The 26786-nt window shown below is 40.0% G+C and overlaps 1 protein-coding gene across 1 annotated transcript in view; it reads right to left on the bottom strand.

The window, feature by feature from the left end:
• dync2h1 (dynein cytoplasmic 2 heavy chain 1) overlaps positions 1-26476 on the bottom strand; it is a 256786-nt gene extending 230310 nt beyond the window's left edge. Inside the window, 14 exon segments of the mRNA XM_061919267.1 lie at positions 4079-4174; positions 4235-4430; positions 4494-4669; positions 5709-5833; positions 7559-7670; positions 8580-8693; positions 9912-10046; positions 14600-14686; positions 14749-14894; positions 16277-16421; positions 18150-18268; positions 21566-21881; positions 25595-25780; positions 26260-26476. Of these exon segments, the coding sequence (XP_061775251.1) occupies positions 4079-4174; positions 4235-4430; positions 4494-4669; positions 5709-5833; positions 7559-7670; positions 8580-8693; positions 9912-10046; positions 14600-14686; positions 14749-14894; positions 16277-16421; positions 18150-18268; positions 21566-21881; positions 25595-25777 (1950 nt within the window). The 5' untranslated portion in view covers positions 25778-25780; positions 26260-26476.
• Between the last annotated feature and the right edge of the window lie 310 nt (positions 26477-26786).

Here is a 26786-nt window from a genome sequence, read left to right on the forward strand (position 1 = left end):
ATAGATGAAAGAAACAGAACACCTTCACGTTGCTTCCCATCCTACACTTTGAAGTTTTACAAGCCTTCTTCTTGGTAGGATCAAAGACAGCTTTTGTCTTCTCGCCGGGAACTCATTGAAATATAAAGTATGTTTTTGTTTTCTAATTTAGTGGGTGCGGCTTATATACCGATGCGCTCTATAGCCAGGTGAATGCGATAAATTTAGGGGAAACCCTGCATTTCCTGGTTTTTATTTACCATTTAAAACCTGGCAAAGGGTGCATTAGACGTCAACGTGCTACAAATGGTTGTTCAGGACAAACTAAAAACATCAGCCCGAAGGTTGGGTCTTGGGCGCAGTTGGGTGTTCCAACAGGACAATGACCCCAAAAACACCTCAAAAGTGGTAAAGGAATGGCTAAATCAGGCTAGAGTGAAGGTTTGAGAATGGTCTTCCCAAAGCCCTGACTTAGACGTGTGGACCAGGGGTGCCCATTATGTCGATCGCGAGCTACCGGTCGATCGCGGAGGATGTGTTAGTTGATCGGCAGCCAGGCATTTAAAAAAATAGACCTAAAAATTAGCGATCATCAATCTTCACCAAGACGTCACTTGATTGACATTCACGATACCTGAGGGTCTTGTGAGATGACGCTGGCTGCTGCGAGCTCATTGTTAAGAGCAAGTGATTGACAGGAAGGCGAGAAACACTTTTTTTCAACACATTCGCGCCGTACCTGCTGTCAAAACTCTATAGACCGACTGCACAGTTCCTATCTTCATAATAAAAGCGCTGCTTCCTCTTGCCTGTGCTAACAAAATGGATGGATGGATGGATGGATGGATGGATGGATGGATGGATGGATGGATGGATGGATGGATGGATGGATGGATGGATGGATGGATGGATGGATGGATGGATGGATGGATGGATGGATGGATGGATGGATGGATGGATGGATGGATGGATGGATGGATGGATGGATGGATGGATGGATGGATGGATGGATGGATGGATGGATGGATGGATGGATGGATGGATGGATGGATGGATGGATGGATGGATGGATGGATGGATGGATGGATGGATGGATGGATGGATGGATGGATGGATGGATGGATGGATGGATGGATGGATGGATGGATGGATGGATGGATGGATGGATGGATGGATGGATGGATGGATGGATGGATGGATGGATGGATGGATGGATGGATGGATGGATGGATGGATGGATGGATGGATGGATGGATGGATGGATGGATGGATGGATGGATGGATGGATGGATGGATGGATGGATGGATGGATGGATGGATGGATGGATGGATGGATGGATGGATGGATGGATGGATGGATGGATGGATGGATGGATGGATGGATGGATGGATGGATGGATGGATGGATGGATGGATGGATGGATGGATGGATGGATGGATGGATGGATGGATGGATGGATGGATGGATGGATGGATGGATGGATGGATGGATGGATGGATGGATGGATGGATGGATGGATGGATGGATGGATGGATGGATGGATGGATGGATGGATGGATGGATGGATGGATGGATGGATGGATGGATGGATGGATGGATGGATGGATGGATGGATGGATGGATGGATGGATGGATGGATGGATGGATGGATGGATGGATGGATGGATGGATGGATGGATGGATGGATGGATGGATGGATGGATGGATGGATGGATGGATGGATGGATGGATGGATGGATGGATGGATGGATGGATGGATGGATGGATGGATGGATGGATGGATGGATGGATGGATGGATGGATGGATGGATGGATGGATGGATGGATGGATGGATGGATGGATGGATGGATGGATGGATGGATGGATGGATGGATGGATGGATGGATGGATGGATGGATGGATGGATGGATGGATGGATGGATGGATGGATGGATGGATGGATGGATGGATGGATGGATGGATGGATGGATGGATGGATGGATGGATGGATGGATGGATGGATGGATGGATGGATGGATGGATGGATAGATAGATAGATAGATAGATAGATAGATAGATAGATAGATAGATAGATAGATAGAACTTTATTGATTCCTTCAGGAGAGTTCCTTCAGGAAAATTAAAATAAGAGTCTCAGAAAGCTGGCGTGCACAAGCTAGCAAGCTACGGAGCTAATGGATTTCTTGTAAAGTGTATAAAAAGGAGTATGGAAGCTGGACAAGTAAGTTGCCAAAAACCAACCACTTTAATGTGGTATTGCACAGAAAGGAGGACTTTTGTTCTACTTAATTTGAAAATGCCGACGTTATCCGCACTTCTGTCGGATTCCAATCAATGCAAGTCATCCGAATCAGGTAATATTCCAACTTATATTCTTGGACTCTATATGTGTTGCATTATCACTAAAAACCTTTAATATGTTAACAAAAACGTATGTTTCATAAATAAAAACATATGAATGAGGTAGATCTCCTCGACTTGGTCGATTGAAAAGTAGCTCGCCTGCAGAAGAAGTGTGGGCACCCCTGGTGTGGACAATGCAGAAGAAACAAGTCCATATCAGAAAAGCAACACTGTAGAGAGGCGGAGCCGGCGAACGAGCAGCGGGGCAGGGCACGCTGGAGCCCTGCCCAAGATGGCGGCAAGGAGGCGGAGAATGCCGGGAGCGACGCTACGAGCGAAATCAGGTGCGTGGCTCGCACACCTGCACACAGTTGACTCATCTCCTGACAGTGTATAAAAGGGAAGAAGGAGGAGAGATCGAGGCAGAAGGAGTAGAACCCACGACGATCGAGAGCGACAGAGAGCGATCCACAGACGACGAAGACGCGGCCGACTGAATGCGAGCAGGAGAGAAGGAGCTGAAAAGCGTCCCGACTGCAGACAAGCCTGTGTTATTGAAAGAATAAACAAGAGTCAAACCTGCTCAGCAAAGTCCTTCCTTGATGGTCCGTGGAACCCGCACGACGACGGCAGGAGTCCGTCACAAACACATTTAGCTGAACTGCACCAATTGTGTCAAGAGTGGTCACAAATTCAAGCAGAAGCTTGTGGATGGCTACCAAACAACTCATCAAGGGACCATCCATCCATCCATTTTCTATCGCTTATTCCCTTTCGGGGTCGCGGGGGGCGCTGGCGCCTATCTCAGCTACAATCGGGCGGAAGGCGGGGTACACCCTGGACAAGTCGCCACCTCATTGCAGGGCCAACACAGATAGACAGACAACATTCACACTCACATTCACACACTAGGGACCATTTAGTGTTGCTAATCAACCTATCCCCAGGTGCATGTCTTCAGCTACAATCGGGCGGAAGGCGGGGTACACCCTGGACAAGTCGCCACCTCATTGCAGGGCCAACACAGATAGACAGACAACATTCACACTCACATTCACACACTAGGGCCAATTTAGTGTTGCCAATCAACCTATCCCCAGGTGCATGTCTTCAGCTACAATCGGGCGGAAGGCGGGGTACACCCTGGACAAGTCGCCACCTCATTGCAGGGCCAACACAGATAGACAGACAACATTCACACTCACATTCACACACTAGGGACCATTTAGTGTTGCTAATCAACCTATCCCCAGGTGCATGTCTTTGGAGGTGGGACATGTAAGCATATATTAACATTGCTGTATGTATACTTTTGGGGCGGTAGAGCTCGGTTGGTAGAGTGGCCGTGCCAGCAACTTGAGGGTTGCAGGTTCGATCCCCGTTTCCGCCATCCGAGTCACTGCCATTGTGTCCTTGGGCAAGACACTTTACCCACCTGCTCCCAGTGCCACCCACACTGGTTTAAATGTAACTTAGATATTGGGTTTCACTATGTAAAGCGCTTCGAGTCCCTTGAGGAAAAAGCGCTTTATAAATATAATTCACTTCACTTTTGACCCAGCACATTTTCAGTAGAGCCATAATAAATTCATTGAAGAACCACACTTCATGAATATTTTAGTATGTGCTCCAATCACTACATCACAAAAAATAGGAGTTGTAGAAATGATTGGAAACTGAAGACAGCCATGACATGATGTTCTTTACAGGTGTACGTAAACTTTTGATGGGGACTGTAGAAGCAGGCACAGTACCTTGATGACTTGCTCAAAGGCCAAAGCCAGAGTGAGCATCATTGGCCTCTGAGAGGGGATCATCTGCTGGTCGATGGTGTTGTAGAAGTTGGCCACCTGCAACGACTAAGTTACCTGGAGAACACCAGACGCTGACAAATAAATAAAACATGTCACCTGTTTGAGGACAATGGCCTGCCTGTGGAATTTGTCTGCAGTATTGGCAGCCAGCTGAATCTTGGCAGGAATAGCAAAGCCCAGAGCGGAGAGCTGCCTGACCTCCCTGAGCAGACTGACCAGGCGGTCTGAATAATGGATCTTCAGCCGGCCGTCGCCATGGTCCAGTTCCATCACTCGATCACTGGCCTGCAGACTAAAAGCCAGACAGATGATGCTCATTATCGTACGGCACCAGTTCAGAAGGCAGCTAGCGCACCTGAGTCCCGACTTTGGATCGGCCAAACCGGACAGGACGTCTCTGGACCAGTCCTCAAACTGCTCCTCCTCGTACGCCCTCAGGACCTCCAGCAGGTCGTCGCAGAAACGCAGGTAGCTTTTGAAGCCCGACAGGTCCGACAGCAAGGCCTCGGAAATGCGGACACAGTCTTCCACCTGATGGAGAGGAAGGTGAGCGCACAGGACAGCAAACAGGAAGTTCATTCCACGTCAAACAAAATGTCTGACATTGCATGTTTACAGCTACAGTACACATTGTATGTTTACAGCTACAGTACACATTGTATGTTTAATGCTACAGTACACATTGTATGTTTACACCTACAGTACACATTGTATGTTTACAGCTACAGTACACATTGTATGTTTACACCTACAGTACACATTGTATGTTTACACCTACAGTACACATTACATTTAGCTATTTCCTCTTATTTAACGTTTTATGCTAGCTTTTAGCTAATTTTCTATGTTTTAACCTATAAATTATGGTTTTTGATACATGATGATACATTTTGATGAATTATGGTTTTTGATACATGATGCAATTTTCCAAGAATGCTAACTTCTCTTATTGATTTGTTCTGATCGATTGAAACTTGTATTACTAGATTGCACAGTACAGTACATATTCCGTACAATTGACCACTAAATGGTAAAACCCCAATAACTTGTTCAACATGTTTAAGTCGGGGTCCACGTTCATCAATTCATGGTACATAGTACGTTTTATGCTAGCTTTCTAGCTAATTCTGTATGTTGGCAGCTAAAAATAGTGCATTTTGATACTTGGTGCCATCTTCGAAGGATGGTAACTTGTCCTATGTCATAATTATATATTATAAATATTTCTGTGTGAATAACTCATTTAGCAACGTATATATTTGCGATTTATAGTCCGGTGCGGCTTATATATGGAAAAATATTGTTTGCTTCTAAAATATAGTGGTTGCGTTCTATAGTCCATACAATACAGCAAATACTGACTACACTTTGACAAAAATAAAATATTTAAAAAAAAATTTAACCATTAAATTTGAATTTTTTTAATCAATATTTTTTTTTTTTAATTAAGAATTGTTACAAATACAAATGACACCCTTATGATGAAGCATATTATTATTATTTATTTGTTTGAAAACGTAGAGGGTTTTTTTCAATTTTTTTCCCAACATTTTCACTGTTTTTAGGTTACCTTATGAATGATGTGCTGCACCCAGACTATTTTGTTGACCACGTCAGAGAGGTTCCTGCTCACGAGTGGTCCAGACTTCTCTCCTGGACTCCCATGGCAGCGACTCTCAAAGTCTGTCTTCAGGCCTGCAATGAGAGGTGTAAAAGACAGGTGACAACATGAAGTAGACACAATATAAGACAGGTGACAACATGAAGTAGACACAATATAAGACAGGTGACAGCATGAAGTTGATACAATAAAAGACGGGTGACAACGTTTAGTTGACACAATATAAGACGGGTGACAACATGAAGTAGACACAATATAAGACAGGTGACAACATGAAGTAGACACAATATAAGACAGGTGACAACATGAAATAGACACAATAAAAGACGGGTGACAACATGAAGTAGACACAATATAAGACAGGTGGCAACATGAAGTTGATACAATAAAAGACTGGTGACAACATGAAGTTGATACAATAAAAGACTGGTGACATTTAGTTGACACAATATAAGACAGGTGAAAACATGAAGTAGACACAATATAAGACAGGTGACCACATGAAGTAGACACAATATAAGACAGGTGACAACATGAAGTTGATACAATAAAAGATGGGTGACAACATTTAGTTGAAACAATATAAAACAGGTGACAACATGACGTAGACACAATATAGGACAGGTGACAACATGAAGTAGACACAATATAGGACAGGTGACAACATGAAGTAGACACAATATAAGACAGGTGACAACATGAAGTAGACACAATATAAGACAGGTGACAACATGAAGTAGACACAATATAAGACAGGTGACAACATGAAGTTGATACAATAAAGACTGGTGACAACATTTAGTTGACACAATATAAGACAGGTGACAACATGAAGTAGACACAATATAAGACAGGTGACAACATGAAGTAGACACAATATAAGACAGGTGAAAACATGAAGTAGACAATATAAGACAGGTGACAACATGAAGTAGACACAACATAAGACAGGTGACAGCATGAAGTAGACACAATATAAGACAGGTGACAACATGAAGTAGACACAATATAAGACAGGTGAAAACATGAAGTAGACAATATAAGACAGGTGACAACATGAAGTAGACACAATATAAGACAGGTGACAACATGAAGTAGACACAATATAAGACAGGTGACAACATGAAGTTGATACAATAAAAGACTGGTGACAACATTTAGTTGACACAATATAAGACAGGTGACAACATGAAGTAGACACAATATAAGACAGGTGAAAAAATGAAGTAGACAATATAAGACAGGTGACAACATGAAGTAGACCTAATATAAGACAGGTGACAACATGAAGTTGATACAATAGAAGACTGATGACAACATTTAGTTGACACAATAAAAGACAGGTGACAACATGAAGTAGACACAATATAAAACAGGTGACAACATGAAGTAGACACAATATAAGACAGGTGACAACATGAAGTTGATACAATAAAAGACTGGTGACAACATTTAGTTGACACAATATAAGACAGGTGACAACATGAAGTAGACACAATATAAGACAGGTGAAAACATGAAGTAGACAATATAAGACAGGTGACAACATGAAGTAGACACAATATAAGACAGGTGACAACATGAAGTTGATACAATAGAAGACTGATGACAACATTTAGTTGACACAATAAAAGACAGGTGACAACATGAAGTAGACACAATATAAGACAGGTGACAACATGAAGTTGATACAATAGAAGACTGATGACAACATTTAGTTGACACAATAAAAGACAGGTGACAACATGAAGTAGACACAATATAGGAGAGGTGACAACATGAAGTAGACACAATAATACCTTTGTTGTAGTCCAGTAGTCTGGCCAGCAGAGTGTCCCTCTCTGACTGCAGCTCATGTCTCACAGTGGAGCGCCTGATTAACTCTTTGTGCTTCTGAAACACCTGCAGCAACTAGGAGGTAACAAAAGCAGGTAAGCAAAAGGTCAACTTTGTGTCCTGCAGCAACTAGGAGGTAACAAAAGCAGGTAAGCAAAGGTCAACATTGTGTCCTGCAGCAACTAGGAGGTAACAAAAGCAGGTAAGCAAAGGTCAACATTGTGTCCTGCAGCAACTAGGAGGTAACAAAAGCAGGTAAGCAAAGGTCAACATTGTGTCCTGCAGCAACTAGGAAGTGACAAAAGCAGGTAAGCAAAGGTCAACATTGTGTCCTGCAGCAACTAGGAGGTAACAAAAGCAGGTAAGCAAAGGTCAACATTGTGTCCTGCAGCAACTAGGAGGTAACAAAAGCAGGTAAGCAAAGGTCAACATTGTGTCCTGCTGCAACTAGGAGGTGACAAAAGCAGGTAAGCAAAGGTCAACATTGTGTCCTGCAGCAACTAGGAGGTGACAAAAGCAGGTAACCAAAGGTCAACATTGTGTCCTGCAGCAACTAGGAGGTAACAAAAGCAGGTAAACAAAGGTCAACATTGTGTCCTGCTGCAACTAGGAGGTAACAAAAGCAGGTAAGCAAAGGTCAACATTGTGTCCTGCTGCAACTAGGAGGTGACAAAAGCAGGTAAGCAAAAGGTCAACTTTGTGTCCTGCAGCAACTAGGAGGTAACAAAAGCAGGTAAGCAAAGGTCAACATTGTGTCCTGCAGCAACTAGGAGGTGACAAAAGCAGGTCAGCAAAGGTCAACATTGTGTCCTGCAGCAACTAGGAAGTGACAAAAGCAGGTAAGCAAAGGTCAACATTGTGTCCTGCAGCAACTAGGAAGTGACAAAAGCAGGTAAGCAAAGGTCAACATTGTGTCCTGCTGCAACTAGGAAGTGACAAAAGCAGGTAAACAAAGGTCAACATTGTGTTGATGTGTTGCAGTACCTGCTGAGGGTTGTCTTGCACGTCTGCTATGTAGCTCTTCAGTCGGCCTGCCACCTCCCGCTCTGACGGAGCCATCATGCGCTCAAACTGAGCCACCGCTGCCCTCCAGAGGGGCTGGAAGGACAACACACATTTAGGCAGGAACATCTTCTACTTTTACAAAAGGAATAGGAATAAAAGCTGTAAGCAGTGATGGACGGGACCGACTTTTGCTGGTGTTTCCTGCCTTTACCCATTCAACATATCTTTACCTGCACATTACCTACCTTCTCTGTGTCCTGGAGTCAAACTGGTGCCTCCTTCTTTTACCCAGTCAACATATCTTTACCCGCACAGTACCTACCTTCTCTGCATTGTGTGGTCACGCTGGTGCTTCCTGCTTTTAAGCGGCCATCTTGAGACGGCAGCAGCGCAGCAGTTCTTTGAAGGCTCGTAAAATCAAAACCAGAGCAGTTAGAAAAACTTTTTGCGCAACTTTTAATCAGAAGGGTTCAATCTCTTTCCTGTGCGAGTTTGAAGCCGACACAACAAACGCGCTCAGAGGAGATAATGTTGGAAAAAAGGTGACGGTTTTTTACAAAACTTTTGTTTTGAAGGGGTAATTGCCAACTTCCTGTTGATTTTTGCTGAAGGATGTCAATTAATGAAATGTAGGTCCAATCGAGACCTACATAGAGGTCATGTCTCTACAGCCTTCCTACCTGAAGTTACAAGCAGTTTTGTCTGTTTTCTTCCCAAGAGCAGTTGTGTCTGTGTTTTATTCCTAGGGGGGCGCTAGAGCGCAATTCCAAGCCACGTGTTACAACAGCGTGGCTTCGTAGTAAAAGAGTGCGGGTACTAGACTGGCCTGCCTGTAGTCCAGACCTGTCTCCCATTGAAAATATGAAGGCTAAAATATGAGAAGGGACACTGTTGAACAACTTAAGCTGTACATCAAGCAAGAATGGGAAATAATTCCACTTCCAAATTGTGTCTCCTCAGTTCCCAAACCTTTACTGGGTGTTGTTAAAAGGAAAAGCCACGTAATACAATGGTAAAAATGCCTCTCTAACAACTTTTTCGCAACGTGTTGCTGCCATTATATTTTAAATGAATGATTATTTGCAAAAAGTGTGAACATGAAATATCTTGTCTTTGCAGTCTATTTTTTTTATTTACCATTTACACAATGTGCCAACTTCACTGCTTTTGGGTTTTGTACTTTTTAATGTTTTTTTCTTAAGAGTATTTGTAGAATGTGCCGCAGACCTTTAAAAACTGTCCCTCCGAGCCACACTTTGGACACCCCTGCTCTAACCCACTGCAGATGAACATAAAAGGTCCACAGCTCACCTCAGTGTAGGGGTTGTATTGGAGAGGGCTGAGGCCGGAGAAAGGTTCAAAGACACAATCGGAAGACAGAGCCTGCTGCTTTCCTCCTGGTAACAAACGCAGTAACTTCTCGTGGAAAATACGCAGCGACAACACCTGGTGAGTACACACAAAAACATTACGCATGTACGGATGGATAGTGAACAATTCTAGAATGAATTAAGAATGTCCATGGATTTGAATCAAATTTGAATAGAGCTTACAGGAAGTAGAATAGCAAATCAAATTTGAATGTACTGGAAATTCCTGGAAGTTTTAGTTGATAATTTTGGTGTTTTGTATGCAGTTTTTAGGAGTAATATTATTACAACTCTGCGATGAGGTGGCGACTTGTCCAGGGTGTACCACGCCTTCCGCCCGATTGTAGCTGAGATAGGCACCAGCGACCCCAAAGAGAATAAGCGGTAGAAAAATGGATGGATGGATGGATTATTACAACTAAAATGAATAAGAGTACTTTAAGAGTAACATTATTACAACTAGGCAGCACGGTGGCAGAGGGGTTAGTGCGTCTGCCTCACAATACGAAGGTCCTGAGTAGTCCTGAGTTCAATCCTGGGCTCGGGATCTTTCTGTGTGGAGTTTGCATGTTCTCCCCGTGAATGCGTGGGTTCCCTCCGGGTACTCCGGCTTCCTCCCACTTCCAAAGACATGCACCTGGGGATACGCCCCTCCCACCTCCAAAGAAATGCACCTGGGGATAGGCCCTTCCCACTTCCAAAGACATGCACCTGGGGTTAGGCCCCTCCCACTTACAAAGACATGCACCTGGGGATAGGCCCCTCCCACTTACAAAGACATGCACCTGGGGTTAGGCCCAACCCACCTCCAAAAACTTGCACCTGGGGATAGACCCCTCCCACTTCCAAAGACATGCACCTGGGGTTAGGCCCCTGCCACTTCCAAAGACATGCACCTGGGGATAGGCCCCTCCCACTTCCAAAGACATGCACCTGGGGATAGGCCCCTCCCACTTCCAATGACATGCATCTGGGGATAGGCCCCTCCCACTTCCAAAGATATGCACCTGGGGATAGGCCCCTCCCACTTCCAAAGACAACACCTGTGGATAGGCCCAACCCACCTCCAAAGACATGCACCTGGGGATAGGCCCCTCCCACTTCCAAAGACATGCACCTGGGGTTAGGCCCCTCCCACTTCCAAAGTCTTGCACCTGGGGATAGGCCCCTCCCACTTCCAAAGACATGCACCTGGGGATAGGCCCAACCCACCTCCAAAGACATGCACCTGGGGATAGGCCCCTCCCACTTCCAAAGACATGCACCTGGGGATAGGCCCCTCCCACCTCCAAAGACATGCACCTGGGGATAGGACCCTCCCACTTCCAAAGACATGCACCTGGGGATAGGCCCCTCCCACCTCAAAAGACATGCGCCTGGGGATAGGCCCCTCCCACTTCCAAAGACATGCACCTGGGGATAGGCCCCTCCCACTTCCAAAGACATGCACCTGGGGATAGGCCCCTCCCACTTCCAAAGACATGCACCTGGGGATAGGCCCCTCCCACTTCCAAAGACATGCACCTGGGGATAGGCCCCTCCCACTTCCAAAGACATGCACCTGGGGATAGGCCCAACCCACCTCCAAAGACATGCACCTGGGGATAGGCCCCTCCCACTTCCAAAGACATGCACCTGGGGATAGGCCCCTCCCACCTCCAAAGACATGCACCTGGGGATAGGACCCTCCCACTTCCAAAGACATGCACCTGGGGATAGGCCCCTCCCACCTCAAAAGACATGCGCCTGGGGATAGGCCCCTCCCACTTCCAAAGACATGCACCTGGGGATAGGCCCCTCCCACTTCCAAAGACATGCACCTGGGGATAGGTTGATTGGCAACACTAAATTGGACCTAGTGTGTGTATTTAAGTGTGAATGTTGTCCGTCTATCTGTGTTGGCCCTGCGATGAGGTGGCGGCTTGTCCAGGGTGTACACCGCCTTCTGCCCGATTGTAGCTGTGATAGGCTCCAGTGCCCCCCGCGACCCCAAAAGGAATAAGCGGTAGAAATGTATGGATGGATTATTACAACTAACCCTTATGTACAAGTTACATTCATAAAAGGCAAATATTTTTCACTGACAATTAAAACTAAAAGCATTTACAGTGTCGGTTGCGATCTTGCTAGCATGCTAAGTGTTAGCATTTTCGCTAATTGCATGGGTATAAAACTATTGGTACATTCCATTTATGCTGGGAAGTCGGAATTTCCAAGTTCCGAGTCGGAAATTTCAGCTGGAGGTCGGATTTCTTCATGGGAAAACCACCATAACCATAGTTGGTCGCTACATCTGTAAGTGCAAGTTAAAACTCTACTATGCAAAGCCAAAGCCATTTATCAACAACACCCAGAAACGCCCCCGGCTTGGCTGAACCCGAGCTCATCTAAGATGAACTGATGCAAAGTGCAAAAGAGTTCTGTGGTCTGACGAGTCCACGTTTCAATTTCTTTTTTCTTTTTTTGGAAACTGTGGACATCGTGTCCTCCGCACCAAAGAGGAAAAGAACCATCCGGATTGTTGGCTTCAAAGATGGCTCCTTTGAGTGTAAACAATAACAGAGGCGTCTGCAATATCCGTTATTAGCACTTCAGACTATTTTTGTCTCACTAAATAAGCCGTGTATGTTTACATATGGTTTAAATCACCGTAGTGCACGTTTTTTTGTTTTTTACCCTGTTTTATTGGTTCTACATTGCTAGCAATAGCATCTGTTGTTGTTCTTCATCCACCGTGTTTGAAGGAGTGCGTACTTTCCCATAAGTTGCTCGTATTCAGACAAGACGAGCGCAAGAATAGCTTTCGTAGACGTGGCCATCTTGTATTCCCACCTTGTAACTGGAACCGACTTCATTCCCATCTCTGATTTCCCACTTCCGAGGTTAATGGCCGCACCATGGAAATCTTTATTTGGCGTTAGAATTTTAGCTAATTTTGTAAATACAAAAATAAAAAATAATTGATACTGTTACTTTTGGGGGGGCTCATGATTCCTGGTCGAGCTGAACATTTTGATACTGATCGGATGAAAACTGTGGACTGTGAAGTGCGCCAAAGTTTTGGGGGGTATAATAATAAATAAAGGATTTTTGGTGTAGAATCTTATTTGTGAGAATGTTTGGACATACACACAATAATAATAATAATAATAATAATAATAATAATAATAATAATAATAATAATAACAATAATAATAATAATAATAATAAATTATTTTTTAAATGTAAAATCTTATATGTGAGCATGCTTGGACATTCACACAATAATAATAATGATAATAATAATAATAATAATAATAATAATGATAAAAATAATAATGATGACAGTAATAAATAGATGATTTTGTGATGTATAATCTTATATGTGAAAATATTTGTACATTCACATATTAATAATAATAATAATATAATAGATGATTTTTGGGTGCCAAATCTTACATATGAGAGTGTTTGGCATTGCACACACTAATAATAATACAAACAGTAATAATAATAATGATAAATAGATGATTTTGTGGTGTCGAATCTTGTATGTGAGAATGCTTGGACATTCACACAATAATACTACTACTACTACCAATAATAATAAATAGATTATTTTGTTGTGTTGAATCTTATATGCGAGAATGTTTGGACATTCATACAATTATATAATAATAATAATAATAATAATAATAATAAATACATTATTTTTGTGTATAACATCTTATATGTGAGAATGTTTGAACATTGACAAAATAATAATAATAATAATAATAATAATAAATAGATTATTTTGCAGTGTAGAAATGTAGAATCGTATATGTGTGAATGTTTGGACATTCACACAATAATAATAATAATAACAGTAATAGTAATAATAATAATAATAAATGAATATATTATTTTTGGTGAAGAATTTTATATGTGAGAATATTTGTACATTCATACAATAATAATACTAATAATAAATAGATGATTTTTGGGTGCCGAATCTTATTAGTGAGAATGATTGGACATGCACACACTAATAATAATAATAATAATAATAATAATAATAAAAATAATAATAAAGATGATAATAATATTAATAATAATACTAATAATAATAATAATAAATAGATGATTTTGTGGTGTAGAATCTTGTATGTGAGAATGTTTGGACATTCACACAATTATATAATATTATTAATAATAACAGAAATAAATATATTATTTTTTGGTATAAAATCTTATATGTGTGAATGTTTGGACATTCACACAATAATAATAATAATAATAATAATAATAATAATAATAATAACAATCATAATAATAATAATAGATATATTATTTTTGGTGTAGAATCTTATATGTGAGAATGTTTGGACAGCCACACAATGATTATTGTTATTTTGATTATGAAAAAATCCTTAAAAATTTGTGGAATTTGTGTTTAATTTTCTATTTTTTTCAGTTTTGTTTTTTTTACCAAACATTTGTTAACGGTGACAAAATATTCTTGTTACTCGGCTATAAATAACTTTGCAATGACTTGACTTCCACTTCCTGTAATTGCGGTTGAGGTTAAAACTCCACCTCCTGTGAGGTGAAGCCAACTGCACTTCTCCAGATGAAGTACATTCCTCATCATGTAAACAGACGTCTCACCTCCTCCAGTCGCTTGCCCAGGCAGTGCAACGTCTGTGGGCAGTGTTTGTTTCCCTTCCAGGCGTGAGGAGCGTGTCTCTTCCACACCTGACCACGTCAGTCAAAAGGTTATTGAGCTGAAATATGATGTCATCGATGTCCTCTCATACCTGTCCGCTCAGATGTTCACAAGCTGCCACCCACTGCTGGCAGATAGTAACGGCCATCTTCAAGTTCTCCTTCACGGACACAAACGGCCGCTCGAAGATTTTGACATCACTCAGCTTCTTTTGGACGTAACGGCCGAGGGCTCCACCTTGGAAATAAAGAACATTGGCAGCTCATTAAAGTTTTGCAATCAAATTATCAAGCAGCTAAAATGCAACAAACATGGATAACTGTTTTATGTTTCCCATCATGCATTGCAGGGGACTTAAAGGCCTACTGAAACCCACGACTAACGACCACGCAGTCTAATAGTTTATACATCAATGATGAAATATTAACATTGCAACACATGCCAATACGATCGGTTTAGTTTACTAAATTGCAATTTTACATTTTGTATCCTGCTAAAACGTCGCGGTATGATGACACGTGCACGTGACGTCACACATTGTAGAGGACATTTTGTTCCAGCACCGTTCCCAGCTATAAGTCCTCTCTTTTCATCGCATAATTCCACAGTATTATGGACATCTGTGTTGCTGAATCTTTTGTAATTTGTTCAATGAATAATGGAGACATCAAAGAAGAAAGCTGTAGGTGGGAAGCGGTGTATTGCGGCCGCCTTTAGCAAAACAAACATAGCCGGTGTTTCATTGTTTACATTCCCGAAAGATCACGGTGAAGCTTTACTATGGAACAGAGCGGTCAAAAGAACATGGTTGGATTGGACCACACACACAAAGTACAGAGTATTATGCAGCGATCATTTCGAAAGATCATGTTTCGAAGAGAGTCCCTTGCGAAGGGCAGAGATGGGCATCGCCACCACCCGTCGACTGGTGCTGAAGAAAGGTGCGGGGCAGGACTTCAGGTTGTACAGGTACGACCATATAATCTCACTAAAAAACTAGTAACCAAATAAGCAGGTAAGGGATTTTCCAGAATTATCCTAGTAAATTTGTCTAATAACATCTGAATCACTCCCCTGTATACTCTTTTTTTTTTTCTAGTCCTTCACTCTCACTTTCCTCATCCACGAATTGTTCATCATCGCTCAAAATAATGGGGAAATTGTCGCTTTCTCAGTCCGAATCGCTCTCGCTGCTGGTGGCCATGATTGTAAACAATGTTCAGATGTGAGGAGCTCCACAACCCGTGATGTCACACGCACATCGTCTGCTACTTCCGGTACAGGCAAGGCTTTTTTATTAGCGGCCAAAAGTTGCGAACTTTATCGTCGATGTTCTCTACTAAATCCTTTCAGCAAAAATATGGCAATATCGTAAAATGATCAAGTATGACACATAGAATGGACCTGCTGTCCCCGTTTAAATAAGAACATCTCATTTCAGTAGGCCTTTAAATAGAAGTAATTTTGAATTATGTGTGGTGCTTGGACATTTCTATCAATATTCAAAAAGTCCAGTGAGCAGGTTGTGTGTTGACTTTTTATGTTGCTTTTATATGCACCGTGTGTTGGATTGGGCCATATATAAAAATGCTGTGCTGGTTGCGCTTCAAAAGACTCACCGATAACATCCATGAGTCGGACCATGCGCGTCTCTGGATAAGGCTTGTAATCGAGCTGGCGCCAGACGCCATCCAGGGCGTCCCGGCTCTGCTCCACCAGGTCCAGAACGTCAGACATGGACAGGCCGTCCAGACCGCAGTACTCCTAGCCGGAAGACGAACCACAAGTTTCCACAGTGGGCGAGAGTTCTAATGACCAATTATTACTGTTTACGTTGGTACGCCAAAGAATCATGTAATGAAATATTCAAACACAGTGTTACTGTTCAAACAGTGTTCAAAAATTTAAAATTATACTAAATAAAACCACAGCCTTGTTTTAATTCATACTTAGGCTTACTACGCTACTGTATTGTAATGCTGGTCAAGTGTTTTCTGAGGTGCTACTTGGTGAAAACTGTTTGAGAACCACCGGGTTTACTTCAAACCGACACGTTTGTGTTTTATGTGCATACCCTCTCTATCAGATTAAACTGCTCCGTGAAATACATCAGAGACTTTGAGGCAAGTTGATATCATCCAATTCTTCTTTTTTTTTGCAGATATCAGACCAATACTTGATATCAATATTGGATCGGGACACCCCTGATACATACTGACCTAGACTGCAACCGTGCAGCAATATTAAATCACTGATAGCTTAAAACCTCTTAAGGCCCAAGCTCTTTGTTTACATGCTTTTTTTAATTTCTCTTTGCTATTTGGGCTTATTGGACCCTAATTGGATTAAAAACTAAGAATCATATTTTGATATGATGTACTTAGTACACAAACGTGTACTTCATGTTTAGTGACATGCTAATTTTTATACTTTTTTTCCAAATTCCATTGTACGTTATACTCTTCTGACACCACCAGATGGCAGTATAAGTGTCCACATAAGTGGGCATAAGACCCCAATAAAAGGTGATGTCCACATATGTGGCCACTAAGCCTTCAGATTATTTATTTTTGTAATCAATCAGAAATATCAAGCAGCTAAAATGCACCGAACATGGATAAGTGTGGAGACAGTTTTTCATTTTCCCCATCATCCCTTGTAATGGATATAAATTAAAGTAATTTAGATTTTTTTTTAATGCTGATTGGACATTTTTTAAGAATACCCACAAAGCTGGTTGTGTTATGTGACAATGTTTGAATAATTTTTCCTGCATCATGACTAGGGAAGGTTGTTTGGATCGGGTCTATTGTGCACATCCTCACATTGGTGTATATTTAATGGCCGCTGACTTGACTTATTTTCGTTGGCCACCAGATGGCGACAAATTAGCAGCAGACAGTAAAACCACCTGTTTTACTTCAAACGACACGTATGTGTTTTATGTGCATACCTTCTCTATCAGATTAAACTGCTCCAAGAAATATATCAGAGATTTTGAGACATGTTGATATCATCCAAATTATTGATATCAATATCGGATTGGGACACCCCTGATAAATACTGATGTAGACTGCAGCCATGCAACGATATTAAATCACTGCAAGCTTAAAGTTTTGTAATCAAACAGAAATATCAAGCAGCTAAAATGCACTAAACATGAATAACCGTAGAGAGAGTTTTTCATTTTACCCCCATCATCCCTTGTAATGGATTTAAAAGATTTTAATTTTGTTATGCTGATTGGACATGTTTTATAAAATCCACAATGCAAGTTGTAATGTGTGATAATGTTAGTTGAATTTTTGTGCGGATCGAATGTTTTTTCCTGAACCATGACTAGGGAAGGTTGTTTGGGTCGGGTCTGCTGTGCACATCCTCACATTGGTGTAGAATTAATGGCCGCTGACTTGACTTATTTTTGTTGGCCACCAGATGGCGACAAATTGGCAGCTGACAGTAAAACCACCGGTTTGTGTTTTGTGTGCATACCTTCTCTATCAGATTAAACTGCTCCGTGAAATATGAAGCCCTTTCTTTCAAATCGGCCTTCTTGGCAGATTCGCAGACGTCCGCCCAGTATAGGAACTCGTCACTGGGGGTGAGAATACCTGCGTGAAGAGGTGAGACACAGTTTGAGTAAAGCACTGAAATATCCTGAGGAAGATCAGACAACAATGCTGGAATAGTGCAGAGTTGATAATCACCCAAACAAAAAAATATATTGATATCACCCTGGCTTGTAATGTACCAAATACCAACCATGATATCAGCACCGTTTTCCAATTCTCTTACATGCACTTGGATATAAGTTGGACCCCCATCCATTATTTCACTAATCGAGGTTACCGTATTTCCTTGAATTGCCGCCAGGTATATAGTATGCGCCTGCCTAAAATTACTGCCGGGTCAAACTTGTTTTGCAAAATAATTAGCGCATGCTTAGCATTACCGCCGGCTCAGGATTAACGCTGGGTCAAACTCTTTTCGCAAAATAATTAGCATATGCGTAGAATTTCCGCAGGGTCAAACACGTCACGTCACGAGTGACACTTCACCTGTCATCATTTTCAAAATGGAGGAGGCTGATTTCAATCATTTGAAATCGCATAAAGGGAAGAAGATTAAGAGCTATTCAGTAGGATTTAAGGTCCAAGCTATTGAATATGCTAAAAAGAACAGTAAGCAGCTATGATTTATTAATATACCGTAGCTGCGTGTGTCAAATATGAGTCATTAAATGACTCCCGCCTCCTGGTGGTAGAGGGCGCTAGTGATCCTTCTTGCGACTACTCGGCTGCAGAAGAAGTGACAACAAGCAGCGATCGTTTATTTTTTCCTCTCGCTTGCACTTTTAACATGGAGGATTACATATCTAAAATCAAACAGTTTTCTCGAAGCAGGAGTTAATAAAGGAAGATCTCCATCGAGACTTTTAAAACTGAAGAAAGATAAGGAAGACTTCTATAAACAAGTTATTGATGCTTTTGATCAGAAGGAGCTGCGCATGGACTTCATTTATAAGTACAGGTAAGACCATAATAAAAAAAAAAAATTATTAAATGTGCTTATCATGATGGTATCCTTACATCACACTCAAATTTATAAGCGCAGGTCTAAATTTACCGTAAGCCTTTGGTAAACGCCAGAGTGAGAAGAGGTTTTAAATTAATTAGCGCCCCGGCGGCAATTCAAGGAAATACGGTATTTTGTTCCGATTAATCCCGCAAAACACTCGCGGCCCAAAGATGTATTGCACAGATAAGTCTGGTCATTTTTGCTAAGTTCTTATTCAATGTCATTTGAAACTAAAAGCACACGCGAAAAAGTGTAAAAAAGAAACAGATAAAAAAACAGATAAAAGGGGAAAAGAGAATGCTGGTATTCCACTAATGCACACTGTAAACATGCTGTTGTTAGCACAGTATTGTTAGCTTTTTGAGCTAGTTTTGCTCATATTTTTCACAGAAAATCTCCATCAATTTTTCTTTTATTTTATCAATATATTTTACTGGTTTTAAAGGGGAAAACTAACAAAAACGACACCCCAATTTTTTCTAATAAATGCATATCATCAATATTGAAATTGCGCTTTTAGCATGTGTGCATTTTTTTTTCTACTGCAGTGAAAACTATGTCCAACAATTTAAAGTTCTGGTTATTTAACTTGATCCGGATTGTATCAATTTTTTTTAATTGAAGACACATTAAATAGCAATAAATATGTTTGAAAGAACAAATATCAGAGGTAAAGATCTGAGAAAATACCGTAAATTCCGGACGATTGGCTATGTTTTCTTGCGCTTTAAACCCTGCGGTTTCTAAACCGGTGCAACCGATTTTGATTTTTCTTCGTTGACAACCAAAATGCTAATAGTTAAAAAAACACAAAGTCGCTGAAAAGGTGTTTCATTGATTCTGCTTTGGCGCCATCTTTTGGATGAGTTCACTCACTGTAGGTGCTTCAGTGCTGCATTACCCTTCTGGTTGGACTGAGCTTTGAACCGGAAATAGAAATGCCGTCCATAGCGTGACTACTCGTATGAATTCTCCATTCATCATTCCAAACACACTTGTAAGTTTTTCAATGTAACTAAAACAACTCTTACTTCCTAAACTGTCCCATGTGTGATGTCTGTGGGAGTGTTTTCATGCATATTTGTACGCGCTATCATAATGGTAGCCTTAGCTAATATGCTAACACGTTTACGAATGTCTGTGTTAGTATTAATAACTTACAAAGGCATTCTTTTCGTATTGTTTCAGTTTCACAAATTCCTCAGTAAATTCACCAAAACGTCACCGTGGACTTATTGAGTCCGTTTAGCTGATTGGAGAGCTAGCTTGCGCAGCTCCTGTTTTGTTTGCACACTTTTAAGTTTTTCAATATAACTAAAAATAATTCTTACTTACTAAACTGTCCCATGTGTGATGTCTGTGGGAGTGTTTTCATGCATATTTGTACGCGCTATCGTAATGGTAGCCTTAGCTAACATGCTAACACGTTTACGAGTGTCCGTGTTAGTATTGCTAACTTACAACTGCGTTTTTTTCGTATTGTTTCAGTTTCACAAATTGCTCAGTAAATTCACCAAAACGTCACCGTGGACTTACTGAGTCCGTTTAGCTGATTGGAGAGCTAGCTTGCGCAGCTCCTGTTTTGTTTGCACACTTTAAGTTTTTCAATATAACTAAAATAATTCTCACTTACTAAACTTTCCCATGTGTGATGTCTGTGGGAGTGTTTTCATGCATATTTGTACGCGCTATCGTAATGGTAGCCTTAGCTAACATGCTAACACGTTTACGAGTGTCTGTTTTAGTATTACTAACTTACAGCTGCGTTTTTTTCGTATTGTTTCAGTTGCATAAATTCCTCAGTAAATTTACCAAAACACCAACGTGGAGTTATGGAGTTTGTATAGCCGATTGGAGATCTAGCTTCCGCCACTTCTATTTTGTTTGATCAGCCGTTGTACTGCCTGGTTGCAGACAACGTTTGGAAACAATATAATATAAATAAACATTTACAGAATATCCATCCATCCATTTTCTACCGCTTATTCCCTTTCGGAGTCGCTGGCGCCTATCTCAGCTACAATCGGGCGGAAGGCAGGGTACACCCTGGACAAGTCGCCACCTCATCGCAGGGCCAACACAGATAGACAGACAACATTCACACTCACATTCACACACTAGGGCCAATTTAGTGAATATTTATGTGTAAATAACTCATTTCAAAACGTTTATATCTGCAAATTGTAGTCCGGTGTGGCTAATTTATGGAAAAAAAAATGTTTCTACTTAAATCTAGTGGGTGTGGCTTATATACAGGTGCGCTCTATAGTCCGGAAAATACGGTGAGCAGAAAATGTGTCTCCCAAAGTACCAGAGTGTCGCGTGCATACCCAAAACATCCTCTTCCGAGTGTCCTTTCCTGGAGGCAGAAGGCTGGGCTCCTGCCTGGCGAACCACGGAGCCCAGACCCAGCTCCAACTCGCTCAGCAGACCCGCCAGCTTGGGGTCAAAGGCAGAGCGCCAGCGCTCGTCCTTGAGCAGCACGGGTGCAAAGACCTGCCTGACGGCCTGGTACAGGGTGTTGATGGGGGACTCCAGCATGGACGACACCAGGACGCTGTGATGGAGGTTCTCCTCTGTGATCACTGTGGGGTAGAGCTTGAAGAACACCAACACTTTCTCCCTGCTGCCTTCCAGTGCTTCGATCTTATGAGGAAAGAGGAGGCAAGTCAATCAGTTCTTCCAGGGGAACTGCATTTTCTTTTTTTTATTTTGCCCTCATCCACAATTCCCCAAAAAATAATAAATAATCCTAAAATTATAAACTAATAAAAATATTAAAAACAGGTCTCAACTTCAGATCTATCCATCAATTATACGTTTTTATTATTCTAGTTTTTGTTTTATGTTTTTTGTCAATTTTTATTATTTTTTTATACGGAAAACACACAAAATATGCAATAGTTTGCCTCCCAAAGTCTAAATGAAATATTTAATCTGAAGTAATTGGAGCCCAAGATAGGTCAATAATTCATAACAACATTGATGTTATGTAAAATAATCCCTCAAAAATGTTCCGGGATCCAAAAAGGATCCCTCATAAAAGTCTTAAAACAGGTCTCAACTTCCGTCCATCAATTATAAGTTCTTAGTAATTTAGTTTTTGTTTTATGCCCTTTTTGTCAAAAAAGTATTGATAAGATAGGTCAATAATTCATAACAATATTGATTTCAACTCATTATTATTTTTTGAGCAAAAAAACTTAAAACAAAAAAAATAATAATCGTAAGATTTTAAACTCTTTTAAACACGTCTCAACTTCAGATCTATCCGTCAATTATACGTTTATATTATTTTAGTTTTTGTTTTATGTTTTTTTGTCAATTTATATAATTTTTTTTATATGGAAAACACACAAAATATGCAATAGTTTGCCCCCCAAAATCTAAATGAAATATTTAATGTGAAGTAATTGGAGCCCAAGATAGGTCAATAATTCATAACAACATTGATGTTATGCAAAATAATGTAAAATAATCCTTCAAAAATGTTCCGGGATCCAAAAAGGATCCCTCATAAAAGTCTTAAAACGGGTCTCAACTTCCGTCCATCAATTATAAGTTCTTATTAATTTAGTTTTTGTTTTATGCCCTTTTTGTCAAAAAAGTATTGATAAGATAGGTCAATAATTCATAACAATATTGATTTCAACTCATTATTTTTTGAGCAAAAAAACTTGAAAAAGAATAATAATAATAATCGTAAGATTTTAAACACTTTTAAACACGTCTCAACTTCAGATCTATCCGTCAATTATACGTTTTTATTATTCTAGTTTTTGTTTTATGTTTTTTTGTAAATTTTTATTATTTTTTTATATGGAAAACACACAAAATATGCAATAGTTTGCCCCCCAAAATCTAAATGAAATATTTAATGTGAAGTAATTGGAGCCCAAGATAGGTCAATAATTCATAACAACATTGATGTTATGTAAAATAATCCCTCAAAAATGTTCCAGGATCCAAAAAGGATCCCTCATAAAAGTCTTAAAACAGGTCTCAACTTCCGTCCATCAATTATAAGTTCTAAGTAATTTAGTTTTTGTTTTATGCCCTTTTTGTCAAAAAAGTTTTGATAAGATAGGTCAATAATTCATAACAATATTGATTTCAACTCATTATTTTTTGAGCAAAAAAACTTAAAAAAAAAAAAATCGTAAGATTTTAAACTCTTTTAAACACGTCTCAACTTCAGATCTATCCGTAAATTATACGTTTTTATTATTTTAGTTTTGGTTTTATGTTTTTTTGTCAATTTTTATTATTATTTTTATATGGTAAACACACAAAATATGCAATAGTTTGCCGCCCAAAATCCAAATGAAATATTTAATGTGAAGTAATTGGAGCCCAAGATAGGTCAATAATTCATAACAACATTGATTTTATGTAAAATAATGTAGAATAATCCCTCAAAAATTTTCCGGGGTCCAAAAAGGATCCCTCATAAAAGTCTTAAAACAGGTCTCAACTTCCGTCCATCAATTATAAGTTCTTATTAATTTAGTTTTTGTTTTATGCCCTTTTTGTCAAAAAAGTATTGATAAGATAGGTCAATAATTCATAACAATATTGATTTCAATTCATTATTATTTTTTGAGCAAAAAACCTTTAAAAAAAAAAAATAATAATCTTAAGATTTTAAACTCTTTTAAACACTTCTCAACTTCAGATCTATCCGTCAATTATACGTTTATATTATTTTAGTTTTTGTTTTATGTTTTTTGTCAATTTTTATAATTTTTTTATTTGGAAAACACACAAAATATGCAATAGTTTGCCCCCCAAAATCTAAATGAAATATTTAATGTGAAGTAATTGGAGCCCAAGATAGGTCAATAATTCATAACAACATTGATTTTATGTAAAATAATGTAGAATAATCCCTCAAAAATTTTCCGGGGTCCAAAAAGGATCATTCATAAAAGTCTTAAAACAGGTCTCAACTTCCGTCCATCAATTATAAGTTCTTAGTAATTTAGTTTTTGTTTTATGCCCTATTTGTCAAAAAAGTATTGATAAAATAGGTCAATAATTCATAACAATATTGATTTCAATTCATTATTATTTTTTGAGCAAAAAAACTTAAAAAAATAAAAGAAATAATCCTAAGATTTTAAACTCTTTTAAACACATCTCAACTTCAGATCCATCCGTCGATTATAAGTTTTTAATAGTTTTTATTTTATGCTTTTTTTTTAAATCTAAATATATATATATATATATATATATATGGAAAACACATGAAATATGCAATAGTTTGCCTCCAATAAATCTAAAACAAATATTTAATGTGAAGTAATTGGAGCCTAAGATAGGTCAATAATTCATAACAACATTAATTCATTATTATTTTTTGAGCGATGAAACTTAAAAAAAATATATATAAATAATCCCTTTAAAATGTTCCCGCATCCAAAGGGGATCACTCATAAAAGTGTTATACAAAAAGTGTTATAAAAAATAAAACAGGTCTCAACTTCTATCTGTCAATTATATGTTTTTAATATTTTAGTTTTTGTTTTATGCCCTTGTGGAGAGGCGGAGGCGGAGCCCGGCCCAAGATGGCGGCGAGGAGGCGCGGGGCATGCCGGGAGCGACGCCACAATCGAGATAAGGTGCGTGGATCGCGCGCCTGTATATGATTAACGAATCCTCTCGCACTGTTTAAAAAGGGCGGCAGCCGTGAACGTCGGGGAGAGAGGTGAAGAAACAACGACGGAACAATACGAAACGCATGCAACCCGGAAGAGAGCGAGAGGCAAACAAGGCGGGCGACTGAAAAGAAACCTGAAAATAACTTTTCTTATTAGAAAATAAAGAAAGTCAACACTGCTCAAAGACATGTCCTTCCTTGGTGGTCCCTGGAACCCGCACGACGGTGAGAGTTGTTCACAGCCCTTTTTGTCAAAAAAAATAAATAAAACCAATTTCTAATATGAAAACCACACAAAATATGCAATAGTTTGGCCCAAAACATAAAACTCTAATATTTGATGTACACTAAATGGAGCCTTAGGAAGATCAAAAATGTATTTATAAAAATGTTATTTTTGGAGCGATGACTGTTTTAAAGGAAAAAAAAAACAGTAAACAATGCAACGTTTTTTCCTTACATTTGACCTGTTTTCCGTTTTATTCCACTTTTTTTTTTGTAGTTTTTTTAGAATGTGCGCTAAAAAAATTAGCTTTCGGCCTCTGTCTTAGACAAACAAAAATCTGTTCGTTCTGGTCTCACTTCAGGAGGCAAAATTGCTATAAAGTGCAGTTCCCCTTGAAGTTTTAGAAGTGTGGTGGATACGTCTGCTCCTGATGAACACTGCTGCGATACAAACAACATTCGTATTCCCTCCCACCTTGTTTGACAGCCGCAGGTTGTTTTCATGCCTGCTGGCTGACAAGACAAATTCGTTGCCATCGTCCAGGAAGTTGTTGAGCTCCGGGCTGTCGGTCAGTGCAGACGCTGCGTTTAGCTCGTAGAAGTTTCCCGTAGTGGTGAGAATAAACTTCTTGCGAACGTCGTTTGACTCCCCGGACATCCTCTGGAAAGAAAAAAGTAAATATTATGTCAAGATTATTAATAATGCAGTTTTATTCAAAAGTGATATGAGACACGAGAAAATAGGGATTTTGTAAAAAAAATAACATTGCTCCGTTTTGGATAGCAAAGAGAGCCAGCAAAAGGGAATAAGCGGTTGAAAAATGGATGGATGGATGGATGAATATGACTGACGCTCGCCGGCTCATCACCACTTCAAGATGGCGGCCCAATTTCTCGCGTCACAGCAGCCAATGCTGCGTCTACTTCTAAGATGTATATGCATGCGGGAGTAGCATAGTACGGAAAAACCTACGAAACGAAAATATGAGTTGTGTGTAGTATGCTTTAATGCACAGATTTGTGTGTGTTTACTCGGCTTCTGACAACACTAGTAGCGGGAAATGCGGCGAATGTTTGCAGCTTTGCAGTGACTTAAGAAGCTAGCTAGCATTAGCATTAGCATTAGCATTAGCACAGTACCTCCGAGCACGAACGTTCTCCACGTAGATTAGCTTGTTCGGAGGACGTCGTCTTCGTGAAGAAAACACCACTTCGTCGTCGCTCTGCCACACATTGGTCCTCTTTCACCACATTTAAGTCGCACAGGAGGGTGCGCGGGGAAGTGTTGCAGTTGGCCTCCGAGACTACGCCTGCGTGGTTGCTGTGCGACTACGTCAAAACCAAGTGTCACGTAAAACTTTTTTTTACGTACCATGCTGAAACAGAGTTTCGCATTTTTTATTAGTAAAAAAATTACAGATGTATGTATATACAACCTGGATATCAACAGAGATTTATCAGATTTTTTTTTCAAAACAATATTTTTTAGTGTGTAATACTCAAAACCCTTTAGTTTGCTTACGTCTCTCGTGACGTCATTTCCTCTATGTAACGTAAAGCATTCTGGGAACTAGGGGCGTAGAACTGAGCCTTTGCTAGTAGGGGCAAAGTGAAACAACAAGGTTTTTGTTTGTTTGCTTTTGTTTGAGACATACATTTGTACACAC

This window comes from Nerophis ophidion, linkage group LG13 (genome assembly GCF_033978795.1).
Source record: "Nerophis ophidion isolate RoL-2023_Sa linkage group LG13, RoL_Noph_v1.0, whole genome shotgun sequence".
NCBI lineage: Eukaryota > Metazoa > Chordata > Actinopteri > Syngnathiformes > Syngnathidae > Nerophis > Nerophis ophidion.